This window comes from Microtus pennsylvanicus, chromosome 7 (genome assembly GCF_037038515.1).
Source record: "Microtus pennsylvanicus isolate mMicPen1 chromosome 7, mMicPen1.hap1, whole genome shotgun sequence".
Taxonomy (NCBI): Eukaryota; Metazoa; Chordata; class Mammalia; order Rodentia; family Cricetidae; genus Microtus; species Microtus pennsylvanicus.
In genome coordinates, this window is record NC_134585.1 from 94,355,886 (window position 1) to 94,376,774 (window position 20,889).

The 20,889-nt window shown below is 40.0% G+C and overlaps 1 protein-coding gene across 1 annotated transcript; it reads left to right on the top strand.

Annotated features, from left to right (window-relative positions):
* Nucleotides 1-7: 7 nt before the first annotated feature.
* On the top strand, nucleotides 8-17,051 carry Mettl14 (methyltransferase 14, N6-adenosine-methyltransferase non-catalytic subunit). The gene is made up of 11 exons (XM_075981457.1): nucleotides 8-246; nucleotides 2,332-2,420; nucleotides 3,365-3,452; nucleotides 5,933-6,013; nucleotides 6,355-6,442; nucleotides 10,053-10,143; nucleotides 11,343-11,484; nucleotides 12,090-12,182; nucleotides 12,534-12,650; nucleotides 13,840-14,050; nucleotides 15,641-17,051. Exons 1-11 carry the CDS (start codon nucleotides 181-183, stop codon nucleotides 15,943-15,945), a joined length of 1,371 nt encoding a protein of 456 aa, XP_075837572.1. The 5' UTR covers nucleotides 8-180; the 3' UTR covers nucleotides 15,946-17,051.
* Nucleotides 17,052-20,889: the final 3,838 nt, after the last annotated feature.

Below are 20,889 nucleotides of genomic sequence, written 5' to 3' on the forward strand. Positions count from 1 at the left end.
GAGGCGGGACTTTCTCGCTGGGTCCAGCCAGTTTCGGACGCGCCGGAAGTCCCTGCTGAGGGACTTAGGGATCTTCCCGTCAGAAGCTGTGTGAGACCCCGTGTTTCCTGATTCGGGAGGAGGGCTTGTGTTTCCGCGAGCGCCGGGGCGGTCGGGGCGGTGAGGAGCTGGAGCTGGGGCATGGACAGCCGCCTGCAGGAGATCCGGGAGCGGCAGAAGTTACGGAGGCAGCTCCTCGCTCAGCAGGTGTGCGGCCGGGTGGGAGGGCGGCTCAGTGCGCGTGCGCGGCCGCCTGTGTTTCCCGCCCTCCGTGGTCGGTGCACGGTCTTCTGCCAGGGTCAAGGTCCTTTGCCCCGAGACTTTGATTCCCTGGTCTCCCCACGTTTTTAGCTCCGGCAGGCGCAGTGCCCGTCGGAGTCATCATGGAGAAGACCAGCCAGTGCCCGTCGTGGGCTTCGCGGCCCCGTGGCTGTGGGCAGCCTCTTCGGTGGTGGGGATAGACGTGGTGATTGTTGACAAGGGCCGGTGGCTCGTTAGCCTCTGCGTTTCTCTCCACCACTTCCGGGGTGTTTCGTGTCTTGCCTTTCTTCCACTTCAGCCTCACTTTTTTTTTTTCTAAAGAGTTATTTTTATCTCAAAGATAAAAAAAAAGACTTTGTCTGTGTGGGTATGTGCACGTGGGTACCAGCCTACCGAGGTGACAGAAGGTCGGATCGGCCTGGACCTGGAGTTATGGGTGGCTGTGAGCCTCCTGGTGTAGGTGCTGGGACTTGAACTTAGGTCCTTTGGAAGAGCAGTGCACGCTCTGGGTCGCTGAGATATCTCCAGCCCAACTTCACATTCTTGAGATTGGTTTGTTTGTTTGTTTGTTTGTTTGTTTGTTTTCGAGATGGCGTTTCTCTGTAGCTTTGGAGCCTGTCCTAGAACTAGCTCTTGTAGATCAGGCTGACGTCGAACTCACAGAGATCTGCCTGCCTCTGCCTCCCGAGTGCTGGGATTAAAGGCGTGCGCCGCCACCGCCCCGCTGAGATTGATTTTGAAGAAAGTTTTGTATTTTCATGAGCTCATGTCCAGAAACTCATTGGAAGCAAACAGAGAGTAAAATTTAGATTCCACCCTAAAACACAATCTCCCGGAGACCAGTGTTTGAATCCTTACTTTGTAGGTATTAGAAATAGGAGGGAAGTGTTATAGTTACTTAGCCAAACAAGGAATGGGTTTCCAAGATTCTTGCTTCCCCTGACCACTCCTAAACTCAGAATTAGCTGAGATTTGTCTCTCCAAATATTAACTTCCAAACTTTTCGCTTTCATTGAAGCTTGTGGATGAGTGTGTAAGCGCTTGCCGATTAGTAGCAGACTACACGTCCAGAGGGTACACATTACACGTTGTTTTTCCTGCAATCTGAGGCCTTTTTCATTGCAGCATACAGACCAATATAAATGGAGGGAAATGTGTAACGCTTCAATGAGGCAGCTTGCTAAATCCACCGCTGTATTGGTTCCTCAGAGAACTCGCAGAAGAAAAGGCTTGTCTTGTGAGAAACATTCCAACTACCCTCGGACCAAAACGAATTAGAGATTTTATGAAGGATTTGAAATTGATGAGCATTTCATATGGTGGAAGAGATATTTCATTGGAGAAATGAGGGCAGGCATATGAAGTGGTAGATTAAGAGAATATTTTGTTGTTTAAAGTCAAAGATGCTAATTTGCAGCATTGATGTTTTTGTATGCCTTTTCTCTCTGGAGCTAAAGGGACCACTAAGTGCAGATTTTCTCATATGTTCTTATCCTTAATACCAAAGAGTTCCTCATGCCATTCTATGTCCTTGGTCTGACTTGGAAAGTTTTCCGTGAATTGGTTCTGTTCAGCTTAGCCTTTGTTTACAGAATTTCCCCCGTGGCCACCCAAGTTGACATAACCATTATTAAGCTATTACCATTATTAAGCTATTAGTTAATTTTGTTTAAAAGTTTGCCTTAATAAAATTGAATAAATTTTTGTGAAATCATGGGATAGTTTATGAATCAGTCTTTATGAAGTGCTTTGCATTTTTTGGTTATTGCTACTACTGCTAAATTGTGTTTTATTCAAAATTGACTAATCTTAATTTCAAATATAGCCAAATACATAAAATATTTTCCAGCTGACAAAGTCTTTCTTAGTTAAAATGATCTTCTAGTTCACTTACGGTTTATTTTGCAACCCTACTGATAGTGTTATGAGAGGTGCTGCTTTTATAAAATATTTGATATATTAAAGTTAGCAACACATTTTGCAGTATATGAATAGTGCATTGTGATCTAACTTTGGGTTTTTGCTTCCTAGTTGGGAGCTGAAAGTGCAGATAGCATTGGTGCTGTGTTAAATAGCAAAGATGAGCAGAGGGAAATTGCTGAAACAAGAGAAACTTGCAGGTATGTGGAGCAACTGGTTTTTTAGTGACATGTTTATGGTGTAAAAGGATCTTTTTTTTTAAATTGTGACTTATTCATGGGGGTTATTTGGGGCGGGGAGAGTGAGACACCGTCATGCTGTGTACCACATCCTGGCCTTGCAGCACTTTTGCCTGAACCACATGAGAACTGAAATCACCTCTTGAGGGTTTTTTTTTTTAATGAACAATTAATTGTAGATATGAATGTGTTGTTAGGAAAATTGTGAAAATGGAGATTTGGAAACGGTTTTTTGTTTTTTGAGACAGGGTTCTGTGTAGCTTTGGAGTCTGTCTTGGCAGTAGCTCTGTAGACCAGGTAGGCCTCAAACTCACAGAGATCCGCCTGTCTCTACCTCTCAAGTGCTGGGATTAAAGGCATGCACTGACACCGCCTGATGGAAACAGGTTGAAATATGAAATATTTACTTTCTAAAAACATTAAGTTCCCATTTATAAAGTAGGTTTAAATGAAAGTCACACTAATAATTAGCTTATATACCATAAGTAATGTTAAATCATAAATCATAATTTTTATGAAATTATAAAAGAATATGATTTAAAAGTGGTATTTATTTAGTAATTCAGAAAATATTTTATAATTTTTAAAATTTTAGTTTATCATATTATCATTTTTGCTTACAGAAGATAGTATAAAATATATATAAGCTAGTATGAAGGATACATAATTTAAAAGTTTCTTTTCAGAATACAGTTTTTATAGTAGCTTATTTTTTTATTTGGCTGTCTTATAAAAGTCAACTACAAATTATTGCCCCTGACTTTTCGGCAATAGTTTATAAGCTGAATAAATGTTTATTTAACCAGGAAACGTTTGGTTTTGTTCCTCTAACTTGTTACTACTATAAGCAGATCTATATGCATCTTTTGTATTCTCTTGTGTGAAAGTTGCAGTTTACTTTTCAGGGCTTCCTATGATACAGCTGCTCCAAATTCAAAACGGAAGTGTCTGGATGAAGGAGACACAGATGAAGACAAAGTAGAAGAGTATAAGGCAAGTAGGAAATAGGATGGTTTTATGCATAGTTGAGAATGAAACCCTTCTAATAGATTCATCTCATTTGGAAAGCTTAATTTTAAGATGTGCTAAAATTCTTATGAGTAACATTTATATTTTTAGTTAAAGACTTGTATCAGTTTGCTCATTTTATGTACAAGTATGTGACTTACATATGATTATGTATATAAAACACAATATAGTTATTGGTAAGTACTGGCAATAAAACTCTTTCAGAACAGCAAAAAGATAAATCTATCATAAACTTTAGATGACAGAAATGCAGCAGATTTTGAGGGGCTGCAGCAGTCACTTTTGAGTGACATTATTCCATATTAACAGCACAAGATAGTATAATTAAAGGATTTCCACAACTCATGGGCTCCAAAGCAGCCCTATGACCATTTCCAAAAGAACCCAAGCTAAACCTCACTTTTTTTGATTTAATATAATCCTTTATTAATTTTTGAGAATTTCATGAAGGTATACAGTGTATTTTGATCACATTAACCTTTAATTATTCTGCATCCATTGCACCTCCTACTTCTCCATCCCCCCCTCCCAACGATATAGTCACATTTAAAACCCAGAGACTAGTTTGTGCTGCCCATAGACAGATGGATGTGTAGCTATTCACTGGATCATGGTTAACCTACCAGGGCCCACACCCTTAAAGAAAGGAGCCTTCCCCCAAAACAGCACTCAACTCTTAATAGCTCCTTAGCTAGGGATGGGGACTCATGAGCCCCTTCTGAGATGGAATGTTGACTAACTTGACCTTTTGTAAGAGTCCGAGCTGCTGCAAGGTCATGAGTACAGCAGACACTGATTCATCTAGGTCCTCCACAGCCTCTGGCTCTTAGAATCTTTCTATTCCTTTTCTTTTTTTCTACTCTGTTCCCTGAGCCTTGGGGGCAGGGTGTAATATAGATGTCCATTTATGCTGAGTATCCCACAGACTTGACACGATGACCAGTTGAGTCTGTATTAACCGCTATCCACTTCATAAAGGAACCTCTCTAATGAATAGTGAGAGCTACATTAATCTGTAAGTGTAGAACTAACCTTAGAGGGCAGTTTGATCCTGTGTCCCCTTGGTTCATCCTGGGGCTCGTGTTAGGGTTAGAGTTACAGTATCGGGTTTGCATTTCCTGTGGTGGAGTGGACCTTAATTTCCATCAGAAATTGGTTAGTTACGCTCATAACATTCATGCCATGATTGCACCATATACATACCTTGCCAGGCCAGTCGTTACTGTATCGTGAGGTTCACAGCCAGATAAAACTGAGTTTTCTTTCCCAGCAGTCTACACAGCACTTTCCAGCCTTATAAAACCTAGCAGCAGGGAGGAAGCCGTGTGGTTAGTACTACTTGGTTTTTCCATGTCTTGTGACTTGGGTATGTGTACCCTTAGCGATGGCACCATCAGGTTCTGGTGGGCGACCAAGAACAATGGCAATCTGTTTTGGGGGACCTTTTTGACACCTCTGTCTCAAGAGAAGGTATCCCACAATGGTACTGGGAATTTTATTTGGCAGCCCATAGCTTCTGGAAGGCACATTATCTTTTGTGTAGGGTAACTTGAATTAGCTCCTTTTTCTATGTGTCAGTGTATTTATAGGTCTTATAAAATAGTAGATTTCTTTATGACTTTTTCAAACAACCTTAGTGCTAGCTAATTGGCCACACACACACATACACACACGCTCACAGATATATACAGTCCCCTCTCAATCCCCTACACAGCAAAACCTGAGTTTGGTTACCAACATATATCCATAGGCACCTTCACTCATGTATACATTCCAACATATAGGCATGCATATCGACACATGATTAAAAATAATAAAAACAGGGTTAAAGAGATGGCTCAGTAGTTAAGAGCACTTGCTGCTCTTGCAGAGGACCTAGATTCAGTTCCCAACACCAACGTGGTGGTCACAGCCCTCTTTAACTCCAGTTCCAAAGGGTATGAGGCCCCCTTCTGACCTCCGGGGGCAAAACACTCATCCATAAAATAAATCCAGCAAAATTTTTTTTAAGAAAAGTAAATCTAAAGACTTTAATGCAATGCTAGGATAAATATATCTGAGGCAAATAAATCACACTGAGCCTTAAAATGCAATCATTAAATATAGAGCTGGAGAGATGGCTCAGCGGTTAAGAGCATTGCCTGTGTTCTTCCAAAGGTCCTGATTTCAATTCCCAGCAACCACATGGTGGCTCATAACCATTTGTAATGAGGTCTGGTGCCCTCTTCTGGCCTGCAGGCATACACACAGACAATTGTATATATAATTAATAAATAAATAAATAGAATTACAGTTACAATATTCATCTCTACTTTATCTTTTAAAAAAATAATTAAATATAGACCATATATAGGCATGTCTCTGCCTCCCAAGCGCTGGTATTAAAGGAGTATGCAACCACACCCAACTAAGTGTAAATGTTTTCTTAATTTTCCCTTTTCAAGGATGAACTAGAATTACAACAGGAGGAAGAAAATTTGCCGTATGAAGAAGAGATTTACAAAGATTCCAGTACCTTTCTTAAGGTAAAATAAAGAATTTTTCAGTCTTAAAGCCATTTACAGTTAAGATCTGTACCTGAAAAGACCTAGCTTGCCTTGGGATGTTTTCAGTTTTTGAGATCTCAGTGTTAAAATAAAGATCTTAAATTACTCATGAAATATTCTTCTGATATATAGATGTTTAGTTGTGATAATGGTGTATTCATACCAATAACTGTTGATAAATAATGTTTTTAGTTGTGTTTTCAAATATTAGTGCTTTTTTCATTCTGACATAATTTGTACAGCTTCATAATAAAAACACAAAGTTAGTATATCTGCCATTGGAGTGCATACTGTGTATTTAATTTTGACCATTTCTTTAGGGAACGCAGAGCTTAAATCCCCATAATGATTACTGCCAGCATTTTGTAGACACTGGACATAGACCTCAGAATTTCATCAGGGATGTAGGTATGTCAAATTTATTTGGACTGTTGTGCTGTAAAGTATTGCTGCATGCATGTGATTTATGCATTTTGTAGATTATTTCTAACAAAAGTTTTTTTTTCAGACTTAACATCCTACTTCGGGTCTCAGGGCTTCAATTCTACCTTCCTCTTCTTTAAGCAATGTTATGTCTCTAATTTTTTTATGTAGTTTGTATACCTTATAATTAATCCATTGAGATGATATAATTCAGTGTTCTTTTAGTGCATACAGAACCTTCTTGGCAACCTTCACAGCAATCTGTTATAAAACATTTGTTTCTCTAAGGAAGCTCTTTATCAGTGGGACCACATTCCTTCCACTAACCTGCCCCTTGGGCTTATTAACCACTAATCTACTTTTTTCTTTAAGTTTGGCTAGTTATTCTCGGTATTTCATATAATTAAACCCATACAACATGGGGCCTTTTGTGATTGGCTTTTTTGACTTAGCATAGAGTTTTTGAAGGTTAGTAGTGCTGTAGCATATATCACTACATCGCTTTATTCCCCAATAATAGTCCAGGTGATGATCAGTAAATGTTACATATACATAGGCTTTATTTATTCACTTAGTTTGCAGTAGATTATAGTACTCGCGTAAAAAGTATTGTGCGGCATGCACTCATTTTTCTCTGACAAACACCTAGGAGTGAAATTGATGGGTCACATAATTCTTTTAATATTTTTTAAGTATATTCTGTGTTTGACTTTTTGAGGTATTACTGCCAAAGTTTTTTCAAACCTGCCATGCCCTTTCACATTCTTTACATTCTTCGTTACTGTCTGGGTTTTTATTACAGCCATTCTAGTGGATGTTGAGTATGCCATTGTGGGTTTCTGTTTTGTTTGCTGTTTTGTTTTTTGGTAAACTTTTTAAATTTTAATTTATTTTCTGTATATGAGTGTTTTGCCTGCATTTATGCCTCTCTCTCTTGCATGTCTGGTGTCTTTTTTGGAGGCCAGAAGGAGGACTTCAGGTCCCCTGAACTAGAGTTACATTTCGTTGTAGTTTTGAGCCACTGTGTGGGTGCTAGCTCCTATAATCTTTCCACTCCCTCTTGCTTGATTTTCCCTGAGCCTCAGGTGTAAGAGTTGTGCTGTAGATGTATCAGCTGGAGTTAGTCACCCATCGTTCCCTGTGCTCTGCCTTTTGGATCTAGTCTCCATTTGTTGCTTTAAAAAGTTTTTTTTAATGTGGGGGTGAGAGTCACTCTGACCTGTGGGCATCAAGATAAGTTTACAATACAGTCAGAAACTATACTGGCTTAGGAAATGACAGCAGTAGGTTCTCAGGCCTGTGACCTCCAGTCACAAGAGTTGACCAGGTTTACTGTACTAGGCTGTTGGTCACCCCATAATGAAAGTGCCACTGTGTTACCACTGGGGATATTTCACTAGGCCAGTCATTGTTGTGGTCATAGGCTTTAAAGGTAGGTAGGACTACCATTTGTCCTCTCCCTCGGCAGCAATCCTCTGGGCGGAGGCTTCCAGGTCAGGCCCAGCTCGATTCCTCCAAGTCCTGTGTCCAGAGTATATGTTGTCAATCGGGTCTTAACTTAAAGTGTAGAGTAGGGTGCTGCACGGGAGCTGTTTTGTGCGTCTTTCTTTGTTTTAAGATGGTCTCATTGTATAGCCTAAGACAACCTAAACATTCTGTCTCCCAAGTGAACATCCTTTTCCTTAGCCTCTGAGTAGCAGTGATCACAAGTCTCTGCCATCAGACCCTCGTTCTGCTGTGATTTTATTTATAGTTTCTTGGAGACTAATGGTAACCTTAGCATTCCATAGGCATATTGACCCACTTAAATATCTTTTAAGGAATTGCCACATATTTTGCTTATAATATACATTTTTTTTACCTTTGTCTTATTGAATTAATAATTCTTTGTATTTCTATATATACACACATGATTTATAAGTATTTTCTCTCATTCTGCTAGTTGTCTTTTTAGTTTCTTGATAGTATCCTTGTAGCATAAAATTTAAATGTGATATAATTAAATTCTGTTAGCTGTAAGTTATGATTCGTCACTCCTGAAGAATTAATTTAGATGTGATTTTTATGTATCGTTTTTTTCTCAGTAGTAGGGCTTGAACTCAGGGCCTTATATATGGTAAGCAAGTTTTATTTTATCATTTTGAGACAGGGTCTGTGTAGGTTACTGGACTGACTGTGAACTTAATATGAGGCCCTGCCAAGCCTCCAATTTGTGGTGCTTTTGTTTCAGCCTGTTCAGTGGCTGAGATTACAGAACTATACCAACACTCCAGACTCTGATTTTAATGTTATTGTAAGTAGAATTTAGGGATAGCATTAAAAAGTTACAATCAATTGTATACTCATATTTGAATATAGACTCATCTCTTAAGATACTTGATTTGCCAAGATAAAGAAATATATGTATCACACTGTTATAAATTGAGAAGAGTTTGTTGTGTTGATGTATTTTGAGTCAACTGGAGATTTGAATTAAAACTAAGAACTAAAATACCTTATGTTGAGGCAGCAAAACAAACAAACAAACCTAGTAGATATTTTTTTATGATAGCATGATAGAAGATACCTAATTTTCCCAAGATCTTAATGCCAAGAAACAAGGAAGAAGGCTGATTGTAAATCTCCATGCACCAAGCAGGACACCTTAACCTTAGATCTGTTCATCAAATCATCCAGGAAGACAGGTTTCAGATTGCTTCAGGTTCTACCTTCTGTTTTGTAGATACGGGGATGATTTATTCAAACCTGATAGCAGAATAATTTTCAAACTTTTTTATTTGAAATGTGACCCAAATCACCAACTGATGGAGTTTACAAACATTTTCACTTTTTTTTTAACTTATATATTTTTTTATTGAGAAAAGGAAGAAAAAAAACACAAGTTTCCACCTCCTCACATCCTCCCATTTCCCTCCCCCTCCTCCCACCCTTCTCCCCCTCCTCCCACCCTTCTCCCCCTCCTCTCCCCAAAAGCATGGGATAAAACTGGACTCTCTGAACATGGCGAACAATGAGAGCTGATGAGATGCCAAGGACAATGGCAAGGGGTTTTGGTCCTACGTAATGTGCTGGCTTTGTGGGAGCCTAGCCAGTTTGGATGTTCACCTTCCTAGATATGGACGGAGGGGGGAGGACCTAGGACTTACCACAGGGCAGGGAACCCTGACTGCTCTTTGAACATTTTCACTTTTATTCTTCATGTTAAAGACTGTTTTACTTAGGTGTATGTATTTGTGTGTGGGTATGTTCATGTGTCCCCAGAGGCTGGAAGAGGGTGTCAGATACCCTGGACCTGGACTTACAGGCAGTTGTGAGCCATCTGATGTGGATGCTGAGAACCAAAATCAGGTCTTCTGGAAGAAGCGCCGGTGCTCTTACTGCTGATCCATCTCTCCTGCCCCCAAACTTTTAGCTTTTAAGTTAAGATGTCTATGTAATTTATTTTTTTATCAGTGTTTCTTATGGGAAACAAGAATAAAAATGAATTGCTAGTTTTAATTTAAAGTGATGGTCAAGGAAGACTCATGACTTTTGTATTCAACAGTGGTAATTTGAGCTGAATTGAAATTTAGATTTACTAATTTTTCCTCCTTAGGTCTAGCTGACAGATTTGAAGAATACCCTAAACTTAGGGAGCTCATCAGACTAAAGGACGAGTTAATAGCTAAGTCAAATACTCCTCCTATGTAAGTCATTTGTTGCTTTTTCTTTCTTACTCTGATTTACAGTATCAGTATGTTTATTCTGTAACCTAGTCTTTCTTATTTTAGTAAAATGTATTATTTTGAAACTCTGGTGCTTCTTGTTTAATTCTCTGGGTAATTTGGGAGACTTGTGAATTCTGCCTCAGAGTTTCCATCTGTAAGGTGGAAATGCCTTGCTAGGGCTGGTAACATTTGAAACTGCCTTAAAAAGCCTGACTCATGATGCTCTGCCGTACATTCTTGCTTCTGAGTTGGGAATCACTGTATTACTCTCTACTCAGTAAAGCTTGTTGGGGGCAAGTTTGGTTCTCTACCTGTTGTCTCTTGAATGACAGGAAAGTGTTTGCCCTTCAGAGATGGCGATGACTTCACTATAGCCTGTGATTTTTTTTTTCCAATCTAAGCATTAAAAGCCCAAGCCCTTAAAAATAAAAGAAAAAAATACTATATTTAAAGTATTTTGAATTGGGATGTGAGATGGCTCCATGAGTAAAGGTGCTTATTGTCCAGTGATGCATGCCTGATGACCTGAAGGAGAGAACCTATTGCATGAGGTTTCCCTCTGACCACTACATGAACACATGGCCTGCCCTTCCCCAGTAATAATGTTATCTTCAAAATGTTATCTTCCAAAGTATATTGGACTTAAAATATTTATATACTGTGTAAAAATAACCTTATTAAAGGCTAATAGTAATTTTCATTAGTGTGACAACACCATTAGTATAAACATATTAATGAACAAGTTCATAAAAGGAAATCATATAATTATGTCCATATATAGACACTCCTAAAGGAGGACTTTGAAACTTAGATGTCAGTTTTCTAACCTAATTAAATAATGATATGCGAGTGCAAATAATAATATATAAAAATCAAAATAGATTATAGATCACATGTGAGTGTAGATTTCAGTATAAAAATCAATGAAGACCATATTCTTGATATACGTGGAGAGTAATATGCTTTTTACTTTGTTGTAAATATGTCCATGTCCTAAGGAAGATGTTGCTTGATGATATAAGGTCTGCAATAAAACAAAAGACCTGCTGAAGCTGTTTAGTCATTATCTCATGGTTATCTTGTAAATAATGTTTAGCAATAATTATCCAATAATATTGGGTAAGGAATTTCCTTCAATACCCCCGGAGATATTTCAAAAGCTTTTCCCCCTCTGTTAGGTACTTACAAGCAGACATAGAAGCCTTTGACATCAGAGAATTGACACCCAAATTTGATGTCATCCTTCTGGAGCCTCCTTTGGAAGAATACTATAGAGAGACCGGCATCACTGCAAATGAGAAGTGCTGGACGTGGGATGACGTACGGTGAAACTTGATATGACGTACTTACCTTTCAGATGAATACCTGCTATTTGATCAGAAAGTGGAGTTACGAGTACAGTGCACTGTGGCTTCTTAGTCTTCTGTTTGACAGGCATTGAGGTTTTCAAGGTTTTAGTACGTTAGTGAGATTATCTGATTAACACGTGAGCTGGACTAGAGTGCAGTATGAACACAGGGATGGCAAGAGACTTTCATTACTTACCTGTAAGAAAAGATTCCTGCAGATAACCTGGGTACAAGGGGGCCTTGTACTTCAAACACCCAAGCTGTCTGCTGCTCAAGCATATGCCACCACACCCAACTTTGCATTCTTTTAACCTCTGACTGTTTTTTTTATAATCTCTGTAGTAAAATTCCATCATTCTATAATTGCATTTTTCTGTCAACTCTTTCTCTTGAACACATATGAAAATAAGTATATGTGTATATCTTTTTGCACGTGTATGAGTGGTGCTTATATATGGAATAACAAAGCAGCAGCATATCTAAGTAACATCTGTAGAGATCCCAATAAGTCTCAATAGTTCTTTGGATTTATGATAAGTGGGAAACTTTGTGCTCTATTATTTCGGTTCCTTCTAGATTATGAAGTTAGAAATTGATGAGATTGCAGCCCCTCGGTCATTTATATTCCTCTGGTGCGGTTCCGGGGAAGGACTGGACCTTGGGAGAGTAGTAAGTTGGTGTTTGTTGTTTTGTCCTCAGTTCCGTTTCAGGTGGCCTCTTACGTTCATTAGGGGGAAGATGAGATGTTTTCTAGGCTACAAGATTCATGTTCTTTGTCTTTGGTTTCTGAACTAGTTTAAAAATACTGAGAATTAAAAATGTAAGGGCCTTTATTTTGAGATATATCACGTTATATTTAGTCAGTGACAAGAAAAGTAACTAATTCAATGTTTGAAAGACATTAACATGTATTATGCCTTTGCTGCTTCTTCTGTCTGCACTAGCTCAGAATTGTGATGCTCTGAAATTTGACATCCCTCTAGAAAATTTTTAAAGATTTAATTTTGAAATTATTTCTAGTGTTTACGAAAGTGGGGTTACAGAAGATGTGAAGATATTTGTTGGATTAAAACCAATAAGAACAATCCTGGGAAGACGAAGACTCTAGATCCAAAGGCAGTTTTTCAGAGAACAAAGGTATTCCTTTTTTACTTTTTTTTTATTCTCATTCTCTCAGACTTTTCTAAATTACTATATATTATGAAACTAATTTCAGTGGCAAGGCTCTTCTTATGCTTGTAAAGTAGCATGAGCATTACAACATGAAGTGTCTCCTTCATGATCTTGGACCAGTATGCTGGAAAGTGGGTTCCTGTATATTGTAAGCTGATATGATTCCAATTAAGGTGTATGCTCTGATAGAGAAGTAGTTCTTCTCTAAGCTCAGGAAAAAGAAATGACTGCAGTCCTCAATAGGTGATCAGGTAGCATCATGTTTGTCTAATCTTACCTTTTTCTATACAAGAACCCTGAGACTTCTGCTGCAGATGACTCTGTCTCGCTAGTGTAAGCTGTAAGCCTTTGCATGTTACACTTTGGAAGTCACTGGAAGGAGCACCTGTCTTACTAAGTCTTCCTTGAACTAGATCATGTACATGACAGGATTTAGAACATCTCCAGGTTGGTGAAGCTGTGGAATTGCTGAGAGGGAGGTGTGCCTGGAAGCAGCCTGGGATTCAGTTCCGTCCTCCTCGTGCTGCTTCTTTAATGCGCATGCTGCTTTACAAGCACAAGAAGAGCCTTACCACTGAAATCCGTTTCATTTGTGTCCTCCTGTCTGGCTCGTTGAGCTGTGCATCCTTTTATAATAAACATGCTGTAGGAAGTGAAGCACTTTTCTTAATTCCATGAGCCACCCAGGCAAACATTTGAACCCAGGAGGATCATTGCAACCTCTAATTTGTATTTATATTTTTAATTCATATGATTGGTCAGAAGCAAGTTGGAGTGCCATCTTTGGGTCATATGCCTTTAACCATTGGGGTCTGTACCACTGAGGTAGGTTGCGTCATAATTGAGTTGACATGGAGCTACAGTGGGGAAAGTGGAGAACTACGTGGTTTGGGAAACCGCTGCATACCTGTGTTGGAAGTGAAGTAGGACTTTGAAAGAATGTAGGAGTGGGGAGAAAGGTTTTTCCCATTTACTTGACAGTTGCCTGACGGCCAAGGACTAGGCTTTCCTGTCATGATTTTTATCATAAAACTGTATTCAGAGATCCGTAGAAATGAAGTTTGTTTCAGAATTGATTGGGGACATTGAAAACAGTAAATGCCATGAAACATGATTGTTGGTAACGAGAGTTATTTGCACTGCTCTGTTATAGGAACATTGCCTCATGGGGATCAAAGGAACTGTGAAGCGAAGCACGGATGGGGACTTCATTCATGCTAATGTTGACATTGACTTAATTATCACAGAAGAACCTGAAATTGGCAATATAGAAAAACCTGTAGAGATTTTTCATATAATAGAGCATTTTTGTCTTGGAAGAAGACGTCTTCATCTATTTGGAAGAGATAGTACTATCAGGCCAGGTGAGACCTCAGTTTTGAAAAAGATAGTTTTATCATTCTTTGAGATGCAGTTTTAAAATAATAGGACATAGTGTTGTGTAAAATAAAAGTCTTACATGTTGATTCCTCTTCTCTATACATCACCTGTGAGCATCTTTATCTTAACAAAACTGAGAAGTCAGAGATTTCCCTTATATTCCCTGCCCCCTACACATGCATTGCCTCCCGCATTGTCAGTATTCCTTCCAAACTATACAAAGTCCATAATTTATGGTAGGTTTGGTGGTGGTGGTGGTAGTGTGTATTAACCACTGTAATATTACACTGAGAACTTCTACTGCCTAAAAAAAGTCTGGTGTTCCACTTAGTTTTGGTTGACAGCATGTAATTATACACATTTTTGGGTATGTTTATATACACATATTGGGACAGCAATGTTTCTGTCCATGTGTATATTAAGGTCAAGGTAATTGTATTGGGAACATTTGAAGTCGTCTATGCTCTTTTAGTTATCTCTAATAGTTAAACTATGCATTACTATGCAATGGTCATGTACGCTTTACTGTCGGCTCTGTGTACTTCCCATCCCTCACTCTTACCTGGCCTTTTGTAACCACTGTTCTAGTCTCTGATCTTTTAGATGTGCGTTTTGTCTTTACGGATGAGTGAGAATATGTGGTATTTGTTCTTTGCCTGAATTATTCCTCTTAACATAATGCCCTCCTGTTCCATTACATTCAGTCATGGAGTTTGATTCTTTTTGTATATGTGGCAGTCACTTTATCCATTCATCCATCGCTTCTGTAGCCTGCTTGTGTGAACAGTGCTACAGTAAACAAAAAGACTTTCTGGTTTTATTTCCTTTAGATGTGTACCCCAAGAGTGGGAGCTTTGGGTCATTCTAGGGTTTAGAGGAGCCTCCATACTGTGTTCCATAATAGCTGTTCTCTTGTACATTGCCATCAGTAGCATGTGGGAGTTCCCCTGTCTCTGCAGCCTCTCCAGCCATAGGAATTTCTGACTGGGGTGAAATGATACCTCATTGTGGCTTTGTTTTCTTGGTTATTAATGGTAGTATCCATGGCTGTGTGTGTATCTTTTAAGAAAAGTCATTGCCGATGGAAAGATGGCGTGAGGAGCAGCATTGTTGTGCTTAAATTCCTAGGACCTAAGAACTGAGGATATTTTCTTCAAGAGAAAAGCAATTTTTTTTTCAAGACTTAATGAGAAAGCAGGAGCCCTATTTTCGGATAAGTAGGAAAGATATATTTATATTCTTTATTAAATCTTAACCCAACCCAAACTTGTTATATCTTAAAATATTTCTCATTAGTGGTTCTAACAATATACATGGATGGGAACAGTGAGGGTGATGCTTCACAAAAGCTGTACTCTAGAGTATACTTATACTCTAGGATAAAAAGCAAGGATATGCACATGACCCCTGCTACCATGTGACCATGGCTGTTGTACATTCTGTTCCGGGGAGGGGCTGTGTGGGTACTTGAGCCATCTTTTAAGAAAGTGTTGACAATTTGGACTAGCCCCTACAGGGCCAATAAAAGAGAAAGGAGATGGAAAAGTCTCATCTGCCTTTCTCTTTTTTTTCAGGCTGGCTCACAGTGGGACCGACGCTTACAAACAGTAATTACAATGCAGAAACATACGCATCCTATTTCAGTGCCCCCAATTCATACTTGACTGGATGTACAGAAGAGATTGAGAGGCTTAGACCCAAGTCGCCTCCTCCCAAATCCAAGTCTGACCGCGGTGGTGGAGCTCCCAGAGGTGGGGGAAGAGGAGGAACATCTGCTGGCCGTGGTCGAGAAAGAAATCGATCCAATTTCCGAGGAGAAAGAGGTGGCTTTAGGGGTGGCCGTGGAGGCACACACAGAGGTGGCTTTCCACCTCGGTAACTTAAGGACACTTAACAATGTCCCCTTTGACTTTTGTTGTGGAGACTTCTTTAGAACGGACTCCCAACTTGCACTTGGCTTTAGGTTCTCATGCTAACCCCACCCCACCCCCAGGTCCTTGCTGTGTCACAGAGACTGCAGTTGTGCTCAGGGTAGGTGAGTCACGTGCACGCACCAGGACAGAGTGGAACACTCAGATACTGACACGACTGATTCCACAATACTTTGGCTTCTTGGAAATAGGTAAGCAGGGGCTTCTGCATCTCAGGATCATGACAGGAGTCAGTGCCGTGTTTCCCTTGCCATGGCTTCCACAGCTATGGGAGACTGGGGACCTGGGTAGAGCACACTAGGGGCAGATGGTGAGCCTCTTTGGGGCCTTTAACAGTTTCTTGTTGAAACACTAAAAAGATGTAGAGCATTTCCCCTTTACTTTTAAACCCTAAAACAGACCTTTAAATACCATTTGAGTACTGAAGACTCAGAGAGATAAAACAAATCACTCTCTTCCAGATCAGGAACTGAGGGGTGCTGGAGCCCTCAGGATAGGTAAAGGAAGAGGTAGAACTTAGTAGATTTAAAAAACAAACCAGAAGCTTATCATAATGGAAATTGTGTAGCTGCAGGTGACCTATAATCATGCTTCTTAAGCAAAAGGAGGCACATACCCAGATTGGAGGGCTGAGGTGTAGACTTGATCTTGAGCGGACCTTCTAAGATGATTGATGTTTCTTAACAAAGGTGAAAACAGATTTTCTGGGGGGTTGATTTAAACATTTTACAGAATAAATGCTTGGTGATGAGGAAATGACATAAATCTTTAAAGTTGCTAACAAAAAAAGTTATGTAAAAGCAATTACAAAATACCCTCAAGAATATACCTTGGGAAATGGAACTGCTGCTGCCTTTTATTAAAACAGTGGTGCATTTGTCTCCATGGGGCTGGATGTCACTGGCTGTGGAAAGCTGCATCTGTTGTCTTTCCACACCTTAACTCATGTGTGAATGGATTTGGATATGCCAGATGAGATGATACATTATTGTTCTTGCTAACTCCTTTTTTTATTTTGCTATAACTTTTCTAATAAAACTTTAAAACTTTGAAATTTGAGTTTGTTTTCCTTAAATACAGTTACTGTTGTTACCTAATGGAAAGGGCCTGACCTAAAGTGAAACTCTTCTTTTGGATTGCATTTGAGTTCTATATGACAGCCCTATGGAACACAGTTTGAAGGACTTAACACTTTAAATGCTTGATGAATTTGACTTTCTCAACCTGCTGCTTTCTAGTACAGACAACCTTTAGATATCACAGGTGGTTAGAATGTTTGCTGTGATGGTGTTTTTAATTAAAGTAATTATAGATTACCCAAAAGCAAAACTGTATGCCTGATTTGATCTGTAAGGAGAAGGTAGGGTTTAACGGTGGGTTCCTAGGCGATCTGACCAAGGAATCCCTTCCTGCCATAGATGCTTCATCAGAATCTCATGTTCTATGTTCTGGGCATAAAAAACAATGGAATTCTGGTGTTCACTTGGTCTAGCCTCCTGTCAGATGTTAATAGTTCATCTCACAAAGAGAGAGTAGTTTTTTGGTTTTGGTTTTGTAGTTTGGAACTTAGACCCACAGCTCATCTTATGTAGAAAAACTGCGATAGTAGAGTTGGTTGAGGAAAGAAGGTAACAATTAGAATTCATCCATTTACAGTGTGGTACCAGCTGTGGTGGTGCACACCTTTAATCCTAGTACTTGAACGGCAGCGGCAGTGGATATTTGTGAGTTCATAGTGTCACAAAGTTCTCTGAAAACAGTTTTAGTTGCGTCAGTTGTTCCTCGACTGTAAAAGTTGTGACATATCTTTATGTTTTTCTATTTAAAGTTTCCAGAGCTGTGTGCCTGGCATGACAGCACTCAGCTCCAGGTGGTGTGGCCAAGGTAGTGTGCTCCTTTACAGCAGGAACCGTTCTTCCCAGTCTTATTTCAAAGGATGAGGAGTAGGAGGCCCAAAGTGCTTAGGCTTTATGCTCCACAGTGAAGTAGTTGATAGTGCCTACAGTTACGTAGTGGAGAGTGCTGTACCCAAGCAAAGCTGCATCCTCTTCTGTTAGGGCAGCTTATGGAGATGGTGGTCAGGAGTAAAACAGCTTGGTTGTGAAGGGTAAAGCTGACAGACTGGAAGGACGAGGGAGGCAGTTCACACATTCAGAGTTAGGCAAGGCCCATACTGCAGTGGCTGTATGGACTCTGTCGCTCTGGTGAACGGGGGAGCTACCTTTTGAGCCCTGTGTGGATGGAGAAACTTAAACCACATAGACCCATTCTGCTAAAGCTACATAAGGGCCTCGAATTATTCTCACTTAAGGTCACCTGTGGACAGAGGTGAGATAGATTGTTAGAGTTGTCACTAGGAGCGAGTCTAGCCTATGTTTTTATACCATCTTAATTGCTGATTTACACATCCTGATTAGTTATAGCAGCTTATTTTAAAGCATGCTGGAGGCCAAGAGTAGAGGAATGTTTAAGGCCCTGGGTTCAATCTTAAGTATACCAAACACACCACCAACAAAACAAAATACATAAAACGCTATAAGATCAGGGTTCATGCAGACATTTATCACCTTCCTGTCCTTAACATTTATTGATTAGAGTGTGAAATTTAGCTTGAGTCTCAAGTCTACACAGTCAGTCTTGAAGCTCTAAGTCTAAGTCTAGGACTTCCCATAACATTTCTTTTTTTTTTTCTTTTTTTTTTTTTTGGTTTTTCGAGACAGGGTTTCTCTGTGGCTTTGGAGCCTGTCCTGGAACTAGCTCTTGTAGACCAGGCTGGTCTCGAACTCACAGAGATCCGCCCGCCTCTGCCTCCCGAGTGCTGGGATTAAAGGTGTGCGCTACCACCGCCAGGCCAAAGTGAATATTTTATACTTACTGTGTGCCAGGCACCATGTTTTCACATACCTCACGAGGTTTCACTGACACGTAACTTTGTTGATTTGGAACTGTGTGCTTTCACATATGTTGTTTTTTATATTGTATAATTTAGACTCATTACACAATAAAGATTTATATGAGCATCATCCACCTCAGGAACAGATGCAGAAAGTTAGGATCTATAGTGATCCACTGTTTTTGGTTTTGTGAGGCAGGGTTTCTCTGTAACAGCTTTGGATCCTGTCCTGGAACTAGCTCTTGTAGACCAGGCTGGCCTCGAACTCCCAGAGATCTGCCTGCCTCTGCCTCCCGAGTGCTGGGATTAAAGGTGTGCGCCACCACCGCCCGGCTCCCATAACATTTCTTCAGCAAACTCACTCTCTGAATGACCATGCTGCTGCTGCTGCTAAGCCCTCTGTGATTCACTCAGGTATGAACGTGGTTGGTGATATTGCACAGAGAAAAAACTAGTCAAAATAATTTGGATAACTTTTCCAATAAATATTTTCTCTAGAGCTAAGCAGAATGTTCATAACCATATATATGTGTTACAGGTCTTCCTTCCAACTGAAGGTGCTTATCAACAGCAGAAATAAGATGAGGGAGATTCTCTCCCAACTTGAGACGGGCTCCGAGTCCTCCAAGTTTAACAGTGTAGAATGCACACCGACCCAGTATACACGGCAGAACTGAAGCAGGCTAGGAGTTTGTTGCACGTTAGAATAATTGATCTTTTAGGCACATCTTATCTAAATTTTAAAAACATAGAAGATTTGTTTTCCCCTTCATTGTTTTCTTCCACTCCTAAGAAATTGGAGCAGCACAGAGTCCCTAATAAATGCCGTGGCCTTGAGTCTATAAAAAGATGGACTTGTTGAGCATAATAACTGCCCAATAAGTAGTTCCTTATTCCCTTTTTAATAATTGGAGTACTTGGGATATCTTCATCTATTTAACTAGACACTTCTGTGCTAGTTTTAGATTTTTGTCTACATAAATATATGTGCGCCACTCATGGTGCATGTGGAGGATCTGGAACTGGAGTTAGGGATGTCTGTAACCACCCTGGGGGTGCACGAGCAGCCAGAGCTCCTAACCCCTAATCCATCTCTCCAGTCCCCCAGGAGATTTCTAGTAACCTCTTTTAAGATCTATTCTGTCCCACCGATGCTTTTTTTCTGTCGTGAGAGTATTATCTCTGAGGTCGAGGGATCGAGTAGTTTTCAATGAATTGCCATCTTTCAGAGGTCTTGGACAGAGACAAATTTGCTCGCTCTTTATTTAAATTTATAAAGAATAGTGGTTTAATCAAATGTCTATTTAATGATGGCCTAAATAAAAAGGGTAGCCTGCATTGTGAATAAAGGGACAGTAGAATGCCTGAGAGGGAAAGGAGAGGCTGACAGGGGCTAGCAAATGAATAAGGAACTGAGATACAGAAAGGTTTATTTACCCTGATGTCACAGCTATTGGTGGAAGCAGTAAGTCCTTATTGGCTCCAGGTCCTATGCTTAGTCACCCTGCTGGGCTACAGCACTGTCCCTCAGTCCCTCTGCTGCTTCTGCACAGAGTCCACATTTGCTTTCTTCATGACAAACTCCTTTAAGTTTCTTAACCTGCTTTTCATAAACATTTCCATTATTATTTTAGTTTTGGATCTTCAGCTCTTGTTAACTCACCAAAGTCAATCTGAACATCCCACTCGTCGGTTAGCATAGGGGCATTTTACTAGGTCCGCGTATGTATCTGTTATTCTCAGTTCGTGGCATCCACCAACCTAGAAATGACCCTGCCTGGCCACAAGTTCACAGATGAAGAATTGAGCTGCTGCAAAGCTGTCTTCATATGTAAAAGAAGCCATCGAGGTTCGCTGCAGGGAGCGAGCATGGAAATGGTGGGAAGACTGCAGAGATCTGGGGAGGAGGTGGTGGGAAGACAGCAGAGATCTGGGGAGGTGTGTGTACCCCTCTGTGATGCAGCAATTATCACATATCCTGTCTTTGATGAAGCTGAGG

Coding starts and splice junctions, on each gene's coding strand:
- Mettl14 (XM_075981457.1), top strand. CDS start 181: ATGGACAGCCGCCTGCAGGAGATCCGGGAGCGGCAGAAGTTACGGAGG. Junction 6,443..10,052: donor GAATTTCATCAGGGATGTAG/GTATGTCAAATT, acceptor TTTCCTCCTTAG/GTCTAGCTGACAGATTTGAA. Junction 12,183..12,533: donor GACTGGACCTTGGGAGAGTA/GTAAGTTGGTGT, acceptor AATTATTTCTAG/TGTTTACGAAAGTGGGGTTA.